The sequence below is a fragment of the Bos javanicus genome, chromosome 19 (genome assembly GCF_032452875.1).
Source record: "Bos javanicus breed banteng chromosome 19, ARS-OSU_banteng_1.0, whole genome shotgun sequence".
Lineage (NCBI taxonomy): Eukaryota > Metazoa > Chordata > Mammalia > Artiodactyla > Bovidae > Bos > Bos javanicus.
The window spans coordinates 49820605-49841945 of record NC_083886.1 but is presented as its reverse complement, the minus strand read 5'-3'; the positions used below and the strand labels follow the sequence as shown (position 1 = coordinate 49841945).

Here is a 21341-nt window from a genome sequence, read left to right as displayed (position 1 = left end):
AAAGGTCCCAACCCCTTCCCCATCAGAACAGTGTTGATCTCCAGCAAGACTCAAAGGACTCCAGGCCTCAAGTAATTGAAGCCTGTGTTTCTCAGAAAACCGTGATTTAAAGCAGTGAAATTATAGTGTGGTACAGTGTGCAGAGGACCAGGAGGCGAGGCAGAGAGACCTTGGTTCCAGTCTTGGTTAGCAGTCTGTGGTGCCTTGGGCTAGTCACTTCACTCTCTGGGCCTTGACTCCTCTCCTGTGAACTGAGAGGCTGGGGTAAGGTGACCTTCTCCAGTTCTTTTTGTTGCTGAAGTTACATATCCCAGAAGCTGTAAACAGCCCCTGCTTGTTTGATCTGTATTGTCTGGAACCATGTGGATTTCCGGGACCATCAGCTAATTGGAGAGAGGAAGGTGGCATGGTGGATGGGGCCAGCCGGGCAGTGGGTAATCCTCAGACGTACTTCAGACAATGGGGACTCTTGTCTAGGGGAAAGTCGATCTGGCCAAGGAGCTCAACTTCAGGCAGATTTCATAGTGTTTGACTTCCGTTATAAAGCTTGGCAACATCTGGCAGGCCTAGGTGGCAATTATGTCATAAATATATAAATACAGTTGTTTATGGATAATGTTTATTCAACTAGAGCATTTATCCACTTTCTACTCGACCCCTTCCGTCCGTCTCTGGTAGAAAGGAATCTCTTACCAAGTTTAAAGAGCAAAATTGACAGTTTCAGATTAACTGCTGTTATTAAGACTGAAAAATTTGGTATCTAATTGAGTCTTATTTTTTCCCCTTGGGGTTTTCATAGGAAGACTTCCTAATAGGTTTAACTGAAGATGAATGTGCCACTCAAATAGATCAAATCTGGCTTTTTGTAAAGCTGGTAGTCCCCTTATGAACTTATGGTCTAATCAGACTTTTATTGGTTTTGTTTGTTTATGACGGCTGCTCCATAAGGTAAGTGAGCCTAATAGGATTCTTAGTTTTTTACAAGGCCTGCATTGCTGCTGTTTCCCTTCAGTGAAGAAGACTGAGTAATAATAATGGTGATACTTGCATTCTAAATCTCAACCACTAAATGATGGTGAGACCTTGGGTTTTAGTTTTAATATTAACAAAATGCTTAACTTTAGAGATTCGCTATCATCCTAAGAACGGGGCTTGGTACCTTGACCACAGTGTGGTAAAGGGTTTCCTGTAGCACCTTTCATGCCCAAATATATTTGCTCCTCCCCTGGGGTCAATATAAGTTGATGACAGAGGGACTGTGAAGACAAATGGAGCTGCCAGCTGCTTGAACTTAGACACTTAGCCTGGGGCCCCAGAACCAGTTGGGGAAAGTGTCTTCACCTGTTGTGAAATGAGCACACCTTTACTGTCAGAAATCATGTGGCCTTACAAGGAACCTTTTATCAGACCCATTAAATGAGTAGCCTAGACCACCAAAGAATTGGGTGGTGGTTAATTACACCACACGCAAGAATTGCTGCGTGTTAAATACTAGTTTAACTCTCTCAGTGGCTGAGTTTGGAAACCACACAGCACTGCTCAGTTAAACCTTGCCCTTTTTCTGCATCCCAGTTAGACACCTGACTCCCATCCAAAGCAAATGTCACAGTTACCTTTATTGACCTGATGTCAAGAAACAGCAGCCGATGGGCTAATTAGAAGGAAATATATACAGTTGACGGATTATTGCTGATCTAAGCACAGGTAAACAAAGTTTGTCGGGGTTTGGCATGATTTTTATCCTAGACTGAAACCATTAAAACGTAGACACAATTAAAAGTCTCTTTAATATCACCAGTGTTTTAATTCCGTTCTTCATCCTTCGTCTACTGGATTGGAATAAACCCAATGAGGTTCTGTGTCACTGTGTATACAGATGATTGTATAGAAGTCTCCACGTTTGAGCTGAGTGAGTGAAAGTCGCCCAGTCGTGTCCGACTCCCTGCGATCCCATGGACTATACAGTCCATGGAATTCTCCAGGCCAGAATACTGGAGTGGGTAGCCTTTCCCTTCTCTAGCAGATCTTCCCAACCCAGGGATCAAACCCAGGTCTCCCGCATTATGGGCAGATTCTTTACCAGCTGAGCCACAAGGGAAACCCATACTGAGTACTTGACTCTTAATTGAGGTATGTCAGTGAGACAGGGGGTGGGGAGCAGGGTTTGATTAGAAGAGGGAGTCAGAGCTTCTAGTTATTAACCTTAGCAATAATGCTTGGAGGTGAGAAGGGCATTGGGTGCCGGGGGTTGTGCCAAGGCACCATAAAGAGGAGAGAAAATAAGACTTGCACGTGTGTGGGTGTGATGGGGGAGATGGTTCCTATGGATAAGAAAGCAGAGGATAACAGAAGATGCCAAACTCTGTTACACTTGGTTGGATCTGTCTCATCAGACCTTTTCCTGATACCCTCAAAGGAAGAGCTGCTGTTCTAGCCTGCTCCACTGATCATGATGTGGGCTTCATTTTTCAACAGGAGACTGTTATGTAATGGGTGTGTGCCGGCATTTACTGGGCACTGATTTCAGTTGCATGCTGATTTGGAGAATTCTCGGTGGTTTTTTGGCCATCTCTGGGCACAGTCTTCTACCATGTGGCCAAATATGACAGTACCCCGCTTAGTAGTTTTGTGAAGCCACCAGAATTGCAAAGAGCCAGACTCTGCTGGGGTCTGTAGCCAGAAGTATATAATATGGCTGCAAATAGAATTGTAGACAAAGATGTATTTTTTTTTAATCGTTTAGGGCCTGCCAAGGGACTGTGTTACATAATACTGTTTTGAGGAACTTCCTGCTTAATTGCACAGGTTCCCCCCGCCTTTTTTTTTTTTTTTTGGTGGGAAGCTCTATAGAACTGGGATCTGGTATGACGAGCCAGAAAGTGTCTTACCCATAGCTCTCAAAATAAGCTCACCCATCCTGGGTGGCTTTCAGCTGGGTATAGCCCACAGGAGGATCCAGTCTACTTGTGATTTTTCCATACCTCTGCTTTCTTATCCATAGGAACCATCTCCCCCATCACACCCACACACGCACACGTGCAAGTCTTATTTTCTGTCCTCTTTATGGTGCCTTGGCACTGGCACATCCCCCGGCACCCAATGCCCTTCTCACCTCCAAGCGTTATTGCTAAGGTTAATAATTAGAAGCTCTGATTCCCTAGCACATTCTAAGTCCATTTGCAATTTATTATTCTACATTTGGTGACATGCAATCTTAATTGTTATCAAGATTTCCCCTGTCCTAAGTAGTAAAAGCATAAGCGCTTGGAAGCCTTTCCTGTGGAATCCTTCCTTCACTCGCATGCCTGTCTTTTTTTTTTTTTTTTAATTTATTTATTTTAATTGGAGGCTAATTACTTTACAATATTGTATTGGTTTTGCCATACATCAACATAAATCTGCCACAGGTATACACATGTTCCCCATCCTGAATCCCCCTCCCACCTCCCTCCCCATACCATCCCTCTGGGTCATCCCAGTGCACCAGCCCCAAGCATCCTGTATCATGCATGGAACCTGGACTGGCATGCCTGTCTTAAGTCTTAATAATACTGTAATGGATATTCATCAACCAACCAAAAGTCACTTTACCTTCCTTTTACCTTTATGGGCTGCTGTGCAGTGGGTTGGAGCCCGGGCAGGGAGCCTTGCACTGCACAAGGCAGAATGGTTGTTGGTGGCCAGTTATAGGTTCCAGGAATTTAGGTGCAAAAGCACAAGCTGGAATTAAGATTGCCAGGAGAAATGTCAATAACCTCAGATATGCAGATGACACCACCCTTATGGCAGAAAGTGAAGAGGAGCTAAAGAGCCTCTTGATGAAAGAGGAGAGTGAAAAGGTTGGCTTAAAGCTCAACATTCAGAAAACTAAGATTATGGCATCTGGTCCTATCACTTCATGGGAAGTAAATGGGGAAACCGTGGAAGCAGTGTCAGACTTTATTTTTTGGGCTCCAGAATCACTGCAGATGGTGATTGCAGCCATGAAATTAAGAGACACTTACTCCTTGGAAGGAAAGTTATGACCAACCTAGATAGCATATTCAAAATCAGAGACATTACTTTGCTAACAAAGGTCCGTCTAGTCAAGGCTATGGTTTTTCCAGTGGTCATGTATGGATGTGAGAGTTGGACTGTGAAGAAAGCTGAACACCAAAGAATTGATGCTTTTGAACTGTGGTGCTGGAGAAGACTCTTGAGAGTCCCTTGGACTGCAAGGAGATCCAACCAGTCCATTCTGAAGGAGATCAGTCCTGGGTGTTCATTGGAAGGACTGATGCTAAAGCTTCGAAACTCCAGTACTTTGGCCACCTCATGTGAAGAGTTGACTCATTGGAAAAGACTCTGATGCTGGGAGGGATTGGGGGCAGGAGGAGAAGGGGATGACAGAGGATGAGATGGCTGGATGGCATCACCAAGTCGATGGACATGAGTTTGAGTAAACTCCAGGAGTTGGTGATGGACAGGGAGGCCTGGCGTGCTGCGATTCATGGGGTCGCAAAGAGTTGGACACAACTGAGCGACTGAACTGATGTTGTATAAGGATTTTCTGTTGGACACATGCCAATATCTTTGCTAAACTGATACAAGTGTTGTATCTTCAGTTTGGTGGAAGGGTTTTCTTAACCTTGGTGGTGGTGGTTTAGTCACTCAGTTGTGTCCAACTCTGCGATCCTATGTACTAGAGCCCACCAGGCTCCTTTGTCCAGGGGGTTTCCCAGGCAAGAATACTGGAGTGGGTAGCCATTTCCTTCTCCAGGAGAATCTTCCCCAAGCAGGGATCAAACCTGTGTCTACTGCATTGCAGGCAGATTCTTTATACCAGGGAGAGTATGTATGTTCAAAGACACAATCATTAGACTCTTTCTATATGGGGCTTGGGCTTGAAAACTAGTAAAAATATTCCACAAGAATAACTTAGAACATTTGGAATCACCCTTTAATCTCTGCTTATACCTCAAGCATGCATAAGCAATATATCCATGTCTTTATTTAAAAGTTTTATGGATTTATTGTGCCTTAAAATATATACTACCAAGGTAGTGAACTGTCACATTTTAAACTATTTTCCAAATTAAAATTCTGCTTTTTAAGGACTTGGCCTTTGTGTCTTTCAGATAGAAATTAACTAAGTAAAACTAAAAGTGAGGATTATGTAATGTAACAGTAATCCAATAACCATGCAGGAAAAAATTAGTTAAAAAAAAAAACGCCGACAAGCAAAAAACCCCACCTCTCAGCAAATCCTGGAAATCAATGTGGTACTCCTAAAAGAAAAATACCATTTTGTAATTAGCCAGATTATTGTATTCTAATTATTATAAATGGTTTGGCCTGTTGGAGTGGAGGCAAGAATGGGAAACGTTTCACAGGAAAGTGCCTATAAGTTGAGCTTTTGGAGATGGACGTTTGGGTTAGGCCTGATCAGTTTGCATGCCACCTGAGACGTGTATGGCTCTCTTGTTCACAGTGTGCACATCCTCTTTTTTTTTTTTTTTTTTTTTGTGGTCTCCCCTGGTGGCTCAACTGTAAAGAACCTGCCTGCAATACAGGAGACACAGCAGGAGCTGTGGGCTCGTTTCCTGGGTTCCTGAGAATCCCTTGGAGAAGGAAATGGCAACCCACTCCAGTATTCTTGCCTGGAAAATCCCATGGACAACTCATGGGTTCAGAAAAGAGTCTGACATGACTTAGCAACTAAACAACAAGGACTCACTAGTTTGGGGATAGAACCGATACTATAGTATCATGTATAGATCACCTTGGAAATTGGGGTGTCAGACACGTGTGTGCATGGCCCCACTTCTTCCCTCTGACTTCAAGATGAAAGGTCTGTGCCAACTTCATTGATCTTGTTTCTGACCATTGTTATTAGGTAGTCTGTTAAACCGTGGGCTGGTTCTTGAAATATGTGTCTGAAATTTAAGAATTGTGTTTCTTTGGAAAATGCAGCCTCTTGGAAAACCCTAACGGGGAAGCATGGGGCTGCCCTGTGTTCTGAATCTTAGAGCAGCATGTGGTGTGCTTCCTGCTGTTCATCCAGGGGCCAGAGGGAGGGTGCAGGGGAGTAGCCTTGTCAGTGGTAGCCTGGCAACTGCAACCAGATCCCAGCTTTGTGGGCTCTTCTCCAGCCACCGGGGAGCTGCCTCTGGCCTGACCCGTCCCAAGTTCTAGTTCAGAAACTGGTAGGTTTGGGACTTCCCTGGTGGTCCACACTTTGCCTGCCGGTGCTGGGGGATGAGGATTTGATCCTTGGTTGGGAAGCTGAGACCCCCACATGCCTAGTGATCAAAAAACTAAAACATAAAACAGAAGCAATATTATAACAAGTTCAGTAAAGACTTAAAAATGGTGCACATCAAAAAAAGGGGACTTGCCTGGTGGTCCAGTGGCTAAGAATCCACACATCCAGCGCAGGTGGCCGGGGTTCAAACCCTCGTCAGGGAACTAGATCCCACGTGTCTCGACTGCAGCCGGACCCGACGCAGCCAAATAAATAAATATATATATTTTTTAATCTTAAAAAAAGGTGTGTTAGAGGCTGTTTCATTTGTTTTTGTGCTACCTAAACACTTGATTTGTGAATGTTTATACGGACAGTCCCTTCTGTCTGTACTAAACAAAGTTATTCCAGAGCTTGTTATAGGAAAGACTTTTTTTTCTTGCCTGAAATATAAACATTTGAGTTCATTAATGCAGGAGCAGCTGACAATTAGCTGAATTTAGAATATTAGAAAATGAGATTGTTGGAGATTTAACTACCTTTTACTCATCTCTGTATGAGCAGTTGGTAGCTGCGTTCATGTCTTTTGTGGGAAATGCAAAGCAAGTGGTACATTTTAATCTTGCTTTATAATAAAATTGAACGTGAGGATCCAGCCCAGGAATTACATTTTCACAGGAGGCAGCTCTGGCCAAGCCAAGCAACAGTGAGGGCTGGATTTTAACAACGGAATCAACCTAAGTGAAATAAGCTGTTTTTACAGGCACACATTTCCCCAGCATCATCTGGCCCAAATTGCCCAGCTCTCTGGTCCTCAGACGGGGCATTTCCAGAGTTGCTATGTCAGGGTCACCTCATGTGAGAGGGCCAGACTTCCAATTAGCTAATGGATGTCTCATTTTAGACTAGACTAGATTACCTGCCACGGCCTCTACCATGTCACTGCAATTACTTTTTTAGGAGTCACCAATGAAGCCAGGAGTATACAACCCACTAGTTTGAAAAACGAGGCAGATCCCAGGCTGATTGGCAGGATCAGACCTTTTCTTTCTGCTCTCAGGCTCTCTGGAAACCAGTGTGTGTAGCTCTGGGGCCTGAAGCCCTTTTATCCATTGCAGGGAAAATGGAACACCAACAGGGTGAAGGTGATATGCAAGATCATCGTGAAGCAGTGTTTTTAAATGTTTCACAGACACGTAGTTCTCAGCTGTACTCAGTATCACACACAGAATTTAGTTGCTTATTGCATTCACGTGAGTTACAGCAACTTATCACTTTGCCGACAAAAGTCCATGTGGTCAAAGCTATAGTTTTTCCAGTAGTCATGTATGGATGTGAGAGTTGAACCATAAATAAAGCTGAGCACTGAAGAATTGATGCATTCGAATTGTGGTGCTGGAGAAGTTTCTTGAGAGTCCCTTGGACAGCGAGGAAATCAAACCAGTCAATCCTAAAGGAAATCAACCCTGAATATTCATTGGAAGGACTGATGCTGAAGTTGAAGCTCCAGTACTTTGGCCACCCAATGTGAAGAGCCGACTCACTGGAAAAGACCTGGGTGCTAGGAAAGATTGAGGGCAGGAAGAGAAGGTAGGGACAGAAGAGGAGATGGTTGGATGGCATCACCGACTCAATGGACACCAATTTGTGTAAACTCTGGGAGATAGTGAAGGGCAGAGGTGCCTGGTGTATTGCAGTCCATGGGGTCGCAGAGTCGACACGACTTAGTGACTGAACTACAACAACAACAGATAGCAGCTGTAGCTGAGGGCAAGCATTTTAATGCTTTAAAAAATGCCAGGAGAAGAAAAAGGCAGAGATTTTGTGATATTAAGTTGCCTCATGAGAGACTAATGCTGCTCAGAGTGTCTCTTTCTAATTTGAAACTGTCAAGAGCGTCAAAGAAGAGAAAAATCTGGTGTGATGGGGTTTGTGATGTCACTGTGGACATTGTGATTAATTCAGTGTTCTCAGTTGCTAAATTCGACCTCCAGCCAAACCTGGCCTTTCTGAGATTTTTGAAGACCATGTTAGTTATGTGATGAGTGTTTTATTTCGAGTCACCAACCAACCATGGACAATTGCTCTTCCTGTGGTTTCCAAGATGCTCAGACAAAGCAGCTGGTTTTCATTTCCATGCCAATAGTGGAGCAGCACTGATATATTTTAGTAAATATTGGCCCCTTTTAGTATTAAGACTGTGATGAGATGTATTTGGGGGCATTTAGTTAATTATAGTTGTACTGTAGGCTTTAGGCTTTAGTTACAGTGAAACTCTTCTGTCCTCTGGATGTACACTCTCTGACCGGGAGACCTTTGTGTTTCTAAACTTCTGTCCCTTATTTGGTGGATTTCAGTGATCAAAGGTGATTGGGTTACCTAATAACCCTGAGGTGGAAAGGGCTTCTGGAATTTAGGGGCTTGCTGAAGGTCCTTTAAATCCCAGCTTCTCTTCCACCTGCTAACTTATCCATTTCCTTTTTATGATCATATTATAGAAAATTTAGAAAATAAAGGAGAAAAAACTAGGGCTATAATTTTACATTTTTTTTCTATAGATATATTGAAAATACTTGTGTGTGTGGGTGTGTGTGGGTGTGTATTTAGGACTGTCTCAGTTTCGAGGGACAGAAACTTAGCTCTAACAAGCTTAAGCAAACAGGGGAGTTGACTGCACGGGCCAGGTGTCCCTGGGCCCAAGCTCAGGGGTTGGCCAGGCCTGAGAAGTGTTGGAGGCCAGGGTCTTAATCCCAGCTTTTCTGCCCTGTTTCTTCTCAACCTTCTTTCCGTCTTTATCTGTCTCTCTCTCATCCAGCTTTTTCCACATGGAGGAAAACATATTCACAGAAACCTCCTGAGTTTAATTCCCTTTTCTTTTTTCTGAGTTTAATTTCTTAGTACTTCAGCCACCCAAATTGTTCAACCTGCTTCTGACATGATTCCCAAGACCTAAGAATGGTTGTTCCCAGGGGAACTGTGTGACGGAGGGAGGGGGTTCCCACCTGTTGGCCCCCAGATATGCATACACGTTCCCATTTCATTTGGTCAACCTTCTCACTACCCCCACCTAACTTAATCCCGCCACCCCACATCAAGTCGCAGACCCATTCATTCCCCTTGTCAGTGGAGGTAGCCCCTTGCCTGGGGTCCCAGGTAGCTCCAGCCTCAGTGGTCATCACAGGGCTGCTGTTCTCCAGGCCAGGTGCTCCAGGTGGTATGTGTTCAGGTGTGAGCAGGTCCAGATGATTCTAGTCACCATTCATGCCCCATGGTCCAAAATAATTTTAGACAATTGGTGTACAAGACTTTGGATTCCACCCAGGGCAGCCACCACATCGGGGCTTCTGTTTTCCTAGCCAGGTTGTACTGAGACTGATCTCCTACTTGCAGAAGTGGAGTTAAAAACAGGTTCTTCTCAGCCTTAACCTGGAGAGTAGATTCAGCAGGAATTGTAAGGCTTGCAGTTATTTCACTCATTCCAGGTAAGGGGCCCTTGCCCTGGGCAAAGTGGAGGGTGGGGCTTCTCCCCTGCAGGCCACACACAGGCAAGAGGTAGAGGAGGTTCTGGCAGCTGCTTGGCCCCTTTGCCTGGGGGTCTTCACATTGGAAAAGGAATGCAGGCACTGGAGTGTTTGTCCCACCAGCTCAGGCTGCCCTGGAGAGAGCCATCTGTTTTAGGAGATTAATTAGTGTCATCCTGGCTTTTACCAAGAGTGACCAGGTATTTCGGGGGTCAGGCTCCCATGCACAGTCTTTATGTTTCATGCTAAAAGCTAGCCATACTGTATTTTAAAAAAAGCATCTGTGCCAAAATTTAAACTGTCGCAGTGTAAGCAAGTTGTATTGGCCTGTTTTTAATTCAAGACTTGCAGGAACCAGCTGATTGATGTGACAGTGCAGTGACAAAGAAGAGAAAATCTCATTACAGATGGTTTTGCTGAGTGGACCCAGACTTCAGAAGGGAGTTATCCTAGGAAACCGTACCAGCTATTGCCTGCTTGTGCGTGTGCGTGCACACACACACACACACTCCCATGGAAACCATGTGGATGAGTGTACAGTTCCTAGCAAACCTAGAGGACAGGCAAGCAAAAAAAAAAAAAAAACTGTCCAGTTAATTATAACCACAGCGTACATTAAATTTTGTATTCTATAGTTTTCATGTGACAACACATACAAGTTTTCCTCTGTATTGTAGATTCTTCCAAGGGCCATTTTAATGATACGTAATATTCCACTGGGCAATGGCACCCCACTCCAGTACTCTTGCCTGGAAAATCCCATGGACGGAGGAGCCTGGTGGGCTGTAGTCCATGGGGTCGCTAGGAGTCGGACATGACTGAGGGACTTCGCTTTCACTTTTCACTTTCATGCATTGGAGAAGGAAATGGCACCACTCCAGTGTTCTTGCCTGGAGAATCCCAGGGATGGGGGAGCCTGGTGGGCTGCCATCTATGGGATCACACAGAGTCGGACACGACTGAAGCGACTTAGCAGCAGCAGTATTCCATTGACTGTTTGTGTCCTAATTTGTTTCAGCCATTTAGAAGTGTTCAGGTCCTTCCTGTTTTTTGTGTGTTTATAAATGGGTTTTGATGAGTATCATTGTGCAAAGAGCTTTTCCCATAGCTGGACTTAACTTCTTTAGGATGTAGAAGAGGAACTACAGAGTCAAAAGCATGAATACTTTTATGCTTTCCAGAAATATTGCACTAACTTATAATTTTCATTGCCAATCAATAGTGGATGAGAAAGTGAATTTCACTACCTTTGGTTATTTTCTGTAGAATATTTTTCAAATTCATTAAAGATAAAAGGTACATTTTAATTTAAATTGTATTTTTATTACATGAAGAATAATTTGGGTTATTACGGTGAATTTTTTAAAAATTATTTTTAATTGGAGGATAATTGCTTTACAATATTGTGTTGGTTTCTGCCATACATCAGCATGAATCAATCATAAGTATACATGCGTCCCCTCCCTCTTCAACCTCCCTCCCCATCTCATCCCTCTAGGTTGTCACAGAGCACCAAGTTGAACTCCCTGAGTCATACATTTTCTTTTATGATATGTCTCTCTCAAAATCTTGGTGTTTACTATATTATATAAACTCTTTGTATAATGAGAGCTGTTTTTCCTATTTTGCTTTAAATATTTCCCCCAAATTCCTTGTTGTTGTTTGTTGTTGAGTCGCTAAGTTGTGTCCGACTCTTTTGCAACCCCATGAACTATAGCCCACCAGGCTTCTCTGTCCATGGGGTTTCCCAGGCAAGAATACTGGAGTGGGTTGCCATTCCTTTCTCCAGGGGATCTTCCCGACTCAGGGATCGAACCCAAGTCTCCCGTGTTGCAGGTGGATTCTTTACCACTGAGCCGGATTCCTTGCCTTTTAAAATGTGTGTCGGTGTGTTGGCATTCTACTTTAGCGTGGAGTCTTGCAAGATAACCAGGTTTCAGAAAGTAAAATATAACCAAGAGAAGGAACTCAAAGCTGGCATACATACTTTCCCCATCTGTTTCAGTGGAGGCTGGCCTTGGACTATTTCAGAGTCCCCCGTCCCTGACATGTTAGGTCATCAACCCTTGTGTGGGAAGGACTGCTGCTTAGATAGAATAAGGCGGTCTGGTTCTAGTCCTAAACCAGCTGTTGTCCAGACACATGCCCTTGATGGGAACTTCAGCTCGTCAACCTCAGTTTCTTCATCTGTGACGTGGTGGATCTTAGAAGGATAACTTTTTGGGTACGGGAGGGGCTGGTCAGTGGTTGTGCACACCCAAGATGAAGAATCATATTGACCACATCGATTCTTCTACCTCTCACTGCAGGGTTTTGGGAGTCCCAGCACTGTGACACTTCCTGAAACCTTGCTGTTTGTGTCCACATTGGATGGAAGTCTGCATGCCGTCAGCAAGAGGACAGGCTCCATCAAATGGACTTTAAAGGAAGGTAATTGGGATTTGTCCTGGGGTGACATGGACATTTGCTCAGCTGCTTCCAAGGAAACATTCCAGAAAAAGAGAGAAACAGTTATACATGATTTTAATAAACTAAAAAATAATAACAGTCAAAGAGAAGAGATGAAGTGTACACAAAGGGTATGTTTATAACTCAAATTGTGATTATCCACTCAGGGCATCAGTTGAGACAAGCTTTATCTTTTTTATTATTATTATTTTTTTCACAGTTGTCTAGATTTTGTGTATAAATGGCTCTAGGCTTTTCTATGAATAGTTCTGGCTGGTTGGTCTTTACAAAGACATGCTACATTAATTTTTTTTAAAGTTCTAATGATTAGAGTCTTGTAATCATAATTATAAGAAGCTATCTTCTCTAACCTCAAATTACTCATTTTGTTTTTATAGAGGCTAGAATGGCTGAGGGCTGCAGGATTTGACATTCATCCAAGTCAGTCACTTTATTAGCTCTGTACATTGAGGGAAGTGGAAGGCAGAGGCTGTTTCTCATTTACTCTACCAAGCTTCCATTTATGATCTTGTGTTCCTGGTGATGGTGGGCAGCATGGACTCCCTACAGCTGGGAAATCGTATTCAGTTCCCAAAGTAATCTTCCTGGATAAAAGCCAGGCAAATCCCAGGATTGGGGGCTTTCAGAGTCATCTCTTTTATTCCATCCTATCGTAATTCTCCTTTGGCCATAAATTCAGGTCTGACTGGTATGTTCTCTTTCATCACTAAGCCATGACTCAGTATTCTCTTGAACACAGCAAATGTTTTTCCTTCATTAATAAAATGTTCCAAAACAGTGTTTTTAGTTGGAAATATATTAGCACATATCAGAAGGTCACACACCATCTTGTCCATTCAGCAGCAAACCAGGTTGCCATCCGCAGATGCTGGCAGGTAGGTAACCACAGACTGCCCTGCCTCACCTGTCCGGGCCAGCTTGGATCAGCAAGGACTTTAAGTGATGGAAAGGACCAGGTCCCTCAGGAGCGAGAGCCCACAGCAAGATGGGAGAGCCCAGTGTTGGCCGTATATTACAGGCTCTCCGAATATTATGTGTGCTTTCATGTTTAAGCAGCGTTCTTTATATTTCAGAATGTCTGATTTTGTCCAGAGATGAAAATCAACAAGTCACAAAAGGATTGAGATAAATATTTTTGCTGTTAAATATGAGGGCTGGTCCCTCAGTTTCAGTATTCCCAGGCACGACATCTTTGCCCCCAAGCCACTTCATTCTTCTGCTTTGCTTTTTCCCTGCGTGTGTTTTTTTAGATCGATCTCCAAGTCTTAATTTCTGCAAGTAGCCTTGCCTATAGCCAGCAACACTGTGCCCTGCCTTGTTTGTTGCTTAGCCAAACATAAGAGACAATCTGTTCTCTCCTGTAATTGAGAGCTGAAAGAACCTGCCTCCTTTTACTTATTAGTTTGTTTATTTTTTAAAGATACTTTAAAAATATTTGTTTAGCTGCCTCGGGTCTTAGTTGTGGCACGTGGGGCCTTTTACGGTGGTGCACGGGCTTAGCTGCCCCGCGGCATGTGTGATCTTAGTTTCCACGGATGGAACCTGTGTCCCCTGCGTTGGCAGGCGGATTCTCAGCCACTGGACCACCAGGGAAGTCCCTTGTCTCCTTTTAAGTTTAATGCAAGTTTAGAGAACTCGAAACTCTATCTGTGAAAGCTACTGTATGGGGCACAAAGAGGAAAAAGACAGCCCCTACCCTCAAGGAGCCCACCGTCGGGAGGGAGACCTGACAAGCACACAGAAGTTCAGCAGGGAAGCAGCCTTGTAACCACCGCAGAGAGGTGCTAGGAAGCTGTTCCAGCTGGGCCGGGAAAGGCTCCGTGTGCGGAGCTGAGCCTTGGAGGATGCATCACACTGCAGTCGGGTGGAAGCCTGGCCGGGAACAAAGGCACCATCTGGGGTGTGGGGACAGGTCTGGTTTGGGAGGGGCTTAGCGATGGAGGTGGAGGGAGGCAGACAGAGGGGATGTTGAGGCCTGTGGCAGCTCTGAGGCATTTGTACTTGAGGGACCAGGAAGTTGGGAGCCATTGACACGCCTGAGCAGGTGAGTGACTCAACAGGTGTTGCCGCTTCCAAATTAATCCAGCAGCAGTGTGTGCGACTAGAGACAGAGGCAGACCTGAGGAAGGGAAAAGGGAAGAGGAAGGATGGGAGGCCTGCCAGAAGTAGAATCGGGGAACCCAGCAACTGGTTAGGTAGGCAGAGCAGGCAGGAGTTAAAAGACACATGCGGGCAGAATTAGAGAAAGTTGATTAAGACCTAAGAATTTCAAGTAATGAAATTCGGTTCGATTTAATTCAGTGAAATTTCAGTTATATTCTAAGTCTCATCGTTTTTCTGAGAATAAATTGGCTGATTTTAGCTAAATTCAGCCCTGGCTAGTATTGGTAGCCACCCCCCGCCTTTTTTTTTTTTTTTTGGCTGTGTAGCTTATGGGATTCTTAGGTCCCCAATCAGGGAGTGAACCCATTCCGTCTGCAGAGGAAGCATGGAGTCTTAACCACTGGACCACCAGGGAATTCCTTCTCTCTCTGTATATTTTTATACAAAGATTAAAGATGGTAACATATAGAGACCCTAAATTTTAAATTTAATTTTAATTTTGCAATTATAACTAAAGATTTCAAAACCATTAATATGTAAATGAAAAAAAACCCTAAGATCATGACATCTGGTCCCATCTTTTCATGGCAAATAGAAGGGGAAAACATGGAAGCAGTGACAGATTTTCTTTTCTTGGGCTCTAACATCACTGCGGATGGTGACTACAGCCATGAGATTAAAAGGTGCTTGCTCCATGGAAGGAAAGATATGACAAACCTAGACAGTATTAAAAAGCAAGTGACATCACTTTGCTGACAAAATTCCATGTAGTCAAAGCTATGGTTTTTCCAGTAGTCATGTATGGATGTGAGAGTTGGACCATAAAGAAGGCTGAGCACTGAAGAATTGATGCTTTCGAATTGTGGTGTTGGAGAAGACTCTTGAGAGTCCCTTGGATGGCAAGGAGAGCAAGCCCATCACTTCTAAAGGAAATCAACCCTGAATATTCATTGAAAGGACTGAAGCTGAAGCTCCAATATATTGGCCACCTGACGTTAAGAGCCAACTCTTTGGTTTTCCAACCCCGATGCTGGGAAAGATGGAAGGCAAAAGGAGAAGGGAGCAGCAGAGGATGAGATGGTTAGATAGCTTTACTGACTCAATGGAGGTGAATTTGAGCAAGCTCTGGGAGACAATAGAAAACAACAGCAACAATACATAAGTAGATTTATAAATGTATCCAGCTACTCTTCTAGACCCTGAAAATACAGCAGAATCCTTGCCCTCATGGAGCTTTCATTCTATGGGGGAATCAGATAAGGAGATAAAGTACACGGTGGCAATAAGAGCTGTGGAGGCTACTGTACCAGTCCAGGCAGGGGAGGTTGTGGGCTTGGGCCTGAGTGACCACGGTGAGTCAGATTGAAATGGAAGAAACTTGCTGATGCAAACAGACACCTCTAAGTCATCAAACTGGGGTTCTGCAGAACACTTACCTATTATTCCATTTTGTGGTTTCCTAACTGTTTACTTTTTTCAGGGACCGAGAAACTGGGAGTGGTTTTTGTTTTTTTTTTAATTTTTATCCACAGAATGATTTTGGCAGGTGCTTTTGTTCCTCAACCAAACATGTGTTGCTGTTCCCAGAAATGGAGATTTCTCACATCACAGCAGCAAACTCCACTTAGTACAGAAAACAAGTTCTGTTTGTTTTCGGAAACAGATTTGAGTCCTGGCATTTTCCCGTAGGTGTGATCCCAATAAGCTGTGATTTTGTAACTGCAGCAGCACCACTGTCTGTCTCTGAAATTTCACCACTGAACATGACTGAGTGTGTTTCATTTCTGCACTCCCAGCCCAGACTCAAACCGAGAATGTTGCTGTCATGTTCTGGGTTAGATTCGTTTCACAAAGCTTGCCTTGGCCTGGTGGAGATAAAGGACTCTCTTTGGTATTGCCATGGCTGGTGAGTCTGACACTCAAATCTTCATCAAACTGCAGATGGTTCTGTAGCAAACCCACTCCCATTCCCTTCCATCTCCTTTCCTGTAATAGGTCCAGAGGACTAGGTCTAATTTAGAACCATATCTTTAAAAAAACAAACATTTATTTATTTGGCTGCTTGGGGTCTTAGTTGTGGCACACAGCATCTTTTAGTTTCAGCATTAGAGCTCTTAGTTCCGGCGTGTGGGATCTAGTCCCCTGACCAGGGATCGAACCCAGGCCCCCTACACTGGGAGTGTGGAGTCTTAGCCACGGAACCACCAGGGAAGTCCTTAGAACCATTCTTTACTAACTATAGAAATATGCTACCCTTGTAGCCAGAGAGGTCCAAACTCCTGAGATGCCCCCTAAATGATTAATATTGGGAATTTCTTACGAGGGAAGGATTAAAAACAAAATTAGTTATTTGAAGCCTGAAGAACATCTTCTCCTGTGAATTTCCAACCCTGTGCCTCTGTTCGTAGTTCCCATCTGTGCTGACAGTTATGGGCCACCCAGGCTAGAAAAGAGTGATGCTCTGCCCCTTGGTCACCCAGTCCCGCCACGTGGACTCATGGAGGGTCTCCCAAACCTGACCCCTCCTCCTGGTGCCCCTTGCCAGTGTCTTAGCCCAGCTCTCAACGTGTACTTCCTGGATCCATGCACAGCTTGCTGACCACCATCCCCGCTTCCCGCCTCACGCTCCCCATCACCCAGCACGCGGCCAGTGGACACACCCTCTGAAGCGACTGCCCAGACCATGCTGCACCTCTGCTGAAAGGCATGTTGTCCATCACGGTGCTACTCCGCGTTGGTCTGCCCGCCCATGTTCCTCGCCCATGAGGAGAGAAGTACCAAAGGGAGCGGAAGCCTCATTCCTGGGGGGTTGGACTTCTCAACAGTTGGCCCTTCCCCACAGTCAGCTGGAGAAGCACCGGGCCCCAGAGTGAGGTCGAAGCTCCTGATCACACCTGTCAGCCCCTTCACAGTCGGGCTGTCACCCACCTCTCCAGCCTCAGCTGCCCGTTGCCGCCAGCTCTTGGAGACACGGGGCCTTTGCTTATGGCCTCTCCCCACCAGCGGCCCGCAGTGTTGCCCAGGCCCCCTGCCATCCATTAAGACCCCTTCACAGCTCACCTCCTGGACTGCTGCTGCAGGGTGAACCCCTCCCTCATCAGGCTCCAGAGGAGCTCGCTGAAGCCTCTGTACCGGCACTTCCTGCTTCCTGTGAACTTTTGGCTATGTTTGTCCTCCTAGTGGATTTCTAACTCCTTGAAGGAGGGGGTCTCAGTAAACTTCTAAGACACCCAGTGCCAGCTCAGGCCCCAGGGAGAAGTGGGCGAGGCGGGCTTTGCCTCCCCAGGATCCATCATCACGGAAGTTTCCAGTTCCAGTTTCTGATCTTGAGCTGCACGTGGCTTTTCATGACTTTCTGCAGTTGGTTTTCTCTCCTGTTCTTCAGGCAGGGTTCGTGTTGCCCTGGAGTGTCAGTGAGCCACCCTCAGAGGCTTGAGAGAAAACTCTGTGTGACGCTCAAGAGAAGGGAGGTTGGGAAAGGGGGCGATGTTTCGTTAGTAGTTCTAATCTATTTTCTCTTAAGGAATTTTCTAGGCTTAAGATATGCCATCACTGCCTTTCCCTAATTGCTGAAGCACAGAAAAGTGTTTATTTGTTCTCCATTGTTTTGGAGGATAAAAATTAAGTTTCTGAGGGGCTGTGAGAGAAGCTTTTCTGCTTTTGAGTCTCTTGAAAAAGTATTTTCTTTTTTTGAGTGTTTTGATTTTTATCAAGAGAGTCTAAACATACACAGACAAAGAGATGATGATCTAATGAACACTCTTGTACCCATCACCAGCTGGTGCACAGCCTCGTGTATCTGTGCCCCCATTCACGTCCCTCCCATATGCCTGGGGTTTGCCTCAGAGCAATATGTCTCATGGCATGGAAGGGCTCTTGGAAATAGTGGTCATGGGACGTCCCTGGTGGTCCAGCGGTTAAGACTCAGTGTTTCCATTGCAGGAGACTCAGATTCGATCCTTGGTTGAGAAACTAAGATCCCACATGCTATGCAGCATGGCCAAAAAAAAAATAGTGATTGTCGCACACAGTAGCATAGATTTCAGCTCCCGCGGGCATTCTCTGCAGCGTTGCTTGGTGTGTTTCGGAATACGGTTGTGAATACTGAAGCTGAGGATAAAAGGCCAGTTTGGGCTGTGACTTATTTACCATCCTCTTACTTGCCTTTGGGTGAACACTCTCATCGCTCCAGAACTGAACTCTGTGAAGTTAGTGACATCCTGAGAGGCACTGGGGCAGAGTCCCAAGCACTAAGTCGTCTTGTCCTCCTTCACATTTGGTTATAGCTTGAATTCCTTCACGGTTGGTTGTAGCAGGGTGTGTTTTTCGGCCTGAGTTACTTCCGCCAAGGCAAGGATGAGTGAGACCTTAGAATTCGACAGCCTTTGGTACCATGGCTGGTTTTTCAGATTATGTTGGTATTTCTACAGGATTCTCTTCATCAAACATGACATTTGGTGACTTGCAGAGATTGTCGTTGTGTGGATGCTAAGTCATATCTGACTCTTTTGTGACCCTGTGGACTGTAGCCCGCCAGGCTCCTCTGTCCATGGGATTCTCCAGACAAGAATAGGGGGGAGGGTTGCCATTCCCTTCTCCAGGGGAGCTTCCTGACCCAGGGTTCAAACCCAAGTCTCCTGCTCTGGCAGGTGGGTTCTTTACTGCTGAGCCACCAGGGAAGCCCCTTGTAGAGATTACCCTGAAAGCAAGCTTATGACATCCTCCCCCTAGTTCTGATAAAATTTGGAATTTCACTGTGGATTTTAAGAGCTTCTGAGCAGAGATCTATTTTAAAACGCTCTTGTCATGAAAGCTGAACCTTGAGGAAACTTTTAGACTTGCTGCCCTACAACTTGGACCTGACAACTTTCATGGGAGTTTAGGGCACAGATTACCCAAGTTCCTTCCCTCTGGAGGAAGGAAATGAGCCGCCGTTGGGGAGAAGGAGTCCCTAATTGGTTCACTTGAGTGCATGGACCATATTGAGGAGACTTAAGTTTTGAGTTAAGGTGTGGGAGTGGTGAATGACCTTGTTTCTACCAATAATTTTTATTTTTAAAAAAAGGGTATTAGACCCTTAAGCATTTTCTTGAGGAAATGGCAGCTTTTTGCATGCAGACTAACCAAGCTAGCTTCACTGTCAATTGGGATTAAAATCTCCATGTTCTCTTAAACTCATTCCATTTCTTCACTTCATTTTTCTGATTGGGACTAAGTCCTGTTGATGTTTTTTTTCCCTCCTGTTTGGTTCTGACCACCCCTCCTTTCCCCACCCCACCCCCAAACTGTCTCAGACCGTCTTACTGGGGTTATGGCGTTGCCTTCCTCACTACCCGTTGGTTTTTTCTTTATTTGTTTTCTTCTTGCTGTTGCTTTTTTGGCTGCACCATGTGACATATGAAATCTTAGTTCCCCAATCAGGGATCGAAGCCTCTCACCTCTGCACTGGAAATGCAGAGCCCTGACCACTGGGCCACCAGGGACATCCCCCTCTCTACCCTCCCTTTGTGCTTCCTCCTCCTCTCTCACATCCCCTTTTGTCCCCTGGTGCCTGCCTGTCTTCACCTGCCTTCAGAGTCTTGTACCACGTTTCTCTTCTTCTCAAACGCCTCCAGCTGCTTCCTCGTAGTGCCCACCGCACCACATCCCAAGGTTTCACCCCTTTCTTCTCCACAGTCTCCCTGCCTACCGTCCACCCTTTCCCGTTTTCTCTTAGAAGGAAGGAGGCTCTCAAAGACTGGGTATACAGGGAGGCTTACAGGGAGCATAGAGCAGCTGGGACTTCATCTGTGGCCTTTCAGTCCTTAAATCCCTTTCAGGAGGGCCAACCCAGGACATTTCTGGTCACTGCTAGAGGTGCACTGAGAAGGGTCTGGTTTGCAGAGTTTCTAGCCAACAAGACATCTTACCTGCACCTGGAGAGGTCTTCCAGTCAGAGAGGAGGCTGGTTTGTGTCTTTTCATATTTATGTATTTATTTGGCTGCATCAGGCCTTAGTTGCAGCATGGGGGATCTCTCTTGCATCAAATGTGGGATTTCTGCTGCTGCTGTTGTTATAGTACACAGACTCTAGTTGCAGCATGCAGGCCCTCTAGTTGTGGCTCGAGGGCTTAGTTGCCTTGCAGCATGTGGGTTCTTAGTTCCTTGACAGGGACCAAGCCCACGTCTATGGCATTGCAAGGCGGACTCTTAACCAATGGGCCACCAGGGAGGTCCTGAGGCTGTTTTTTGTCTTTGATATTTATTCGGCTGCATCTGTGCCTAGTTGCCGCATGCAGGGTCTCAGTTAGGTCACATGGGATCCTTCCTTTCGGCGCCTGGACTCTACCTGTGGCTCTCGGGCTCCAGAGTGTGTGGGCTCGTAGTTGCTCTGAGGTGTGTGGGAACCTTAGTCGCGACCTGGAACTGAACCCAAGTCCCCTGCATTGCAAGGCAGATTCTTAACCACCGGACCACCAGGGAAGCTCTGGGGCTGGTTTTAAATGCAGGCTGCGTCGGGGCAGCGGGGAGGTGGTGCTTTGGAAAGAGGGTGAGAAGGAGCAGGGCAGTAAAGCCCGCACCCACCTACATTCCACCGGAGAAGCAATGTGTTCCAGAAATATTGGTGCTCATCTAGGGATGGGGAAGGATCCCATAGGGCTCCTGAGCTCCAGTCCGATGGGCAGCCTGTTCTTGCAGCCTCTGTAATCAAAGCGATCTGATTTCTTCCCACGTGAGAGTGAGTTGGCCCAGAGTCACCTGCAGAGAGAGGCCATCTGCCCCAAACTCTGGTCTGAAGCAGTTAACTCAAATGGTGACTGACTTCACCGGAGAGATTTTTCTCTGTTGAGGGAAGCCTGAAATGGTGCTGACAGGGTCCTTCATGCTCCTCCCCTGGGCTTCTCTTCTCTCCTCCAGCCCTGGGACATTATAGGATCAGGCTGTCAAGGTTCATGCTACAGCTGAGGGTGGGCAGGAAGAACAGGTTTTTCTTTGCAGACCCTCCCCGCCACATCCTACCCTACCCCCTCACGCTTCCACTCCCC

General features: G+C 45.5%; 1 protein-coding gene across 1 annotated transcript in view; it reads left to right on the top strand.

Moving 5' to 3' along the window:
• Positions 1–21341, top strand: part of ERN1 (endoplasmic reticulum to nucleus signaling 1) — an 82520-nt gene that overhangs the window by 17390 nt on the left and 43789 nt on the right. Inside the window, exon 2 of the mRNA XM_061392358.1 lies at positions 12054–12174. Coding sequence (XP_061248342.1) covers positions 12054–12174 — 121 coding nt within the window. The remainder of the gene's footprint in view (positions 1–12053; positions 12175–21341) is intronic.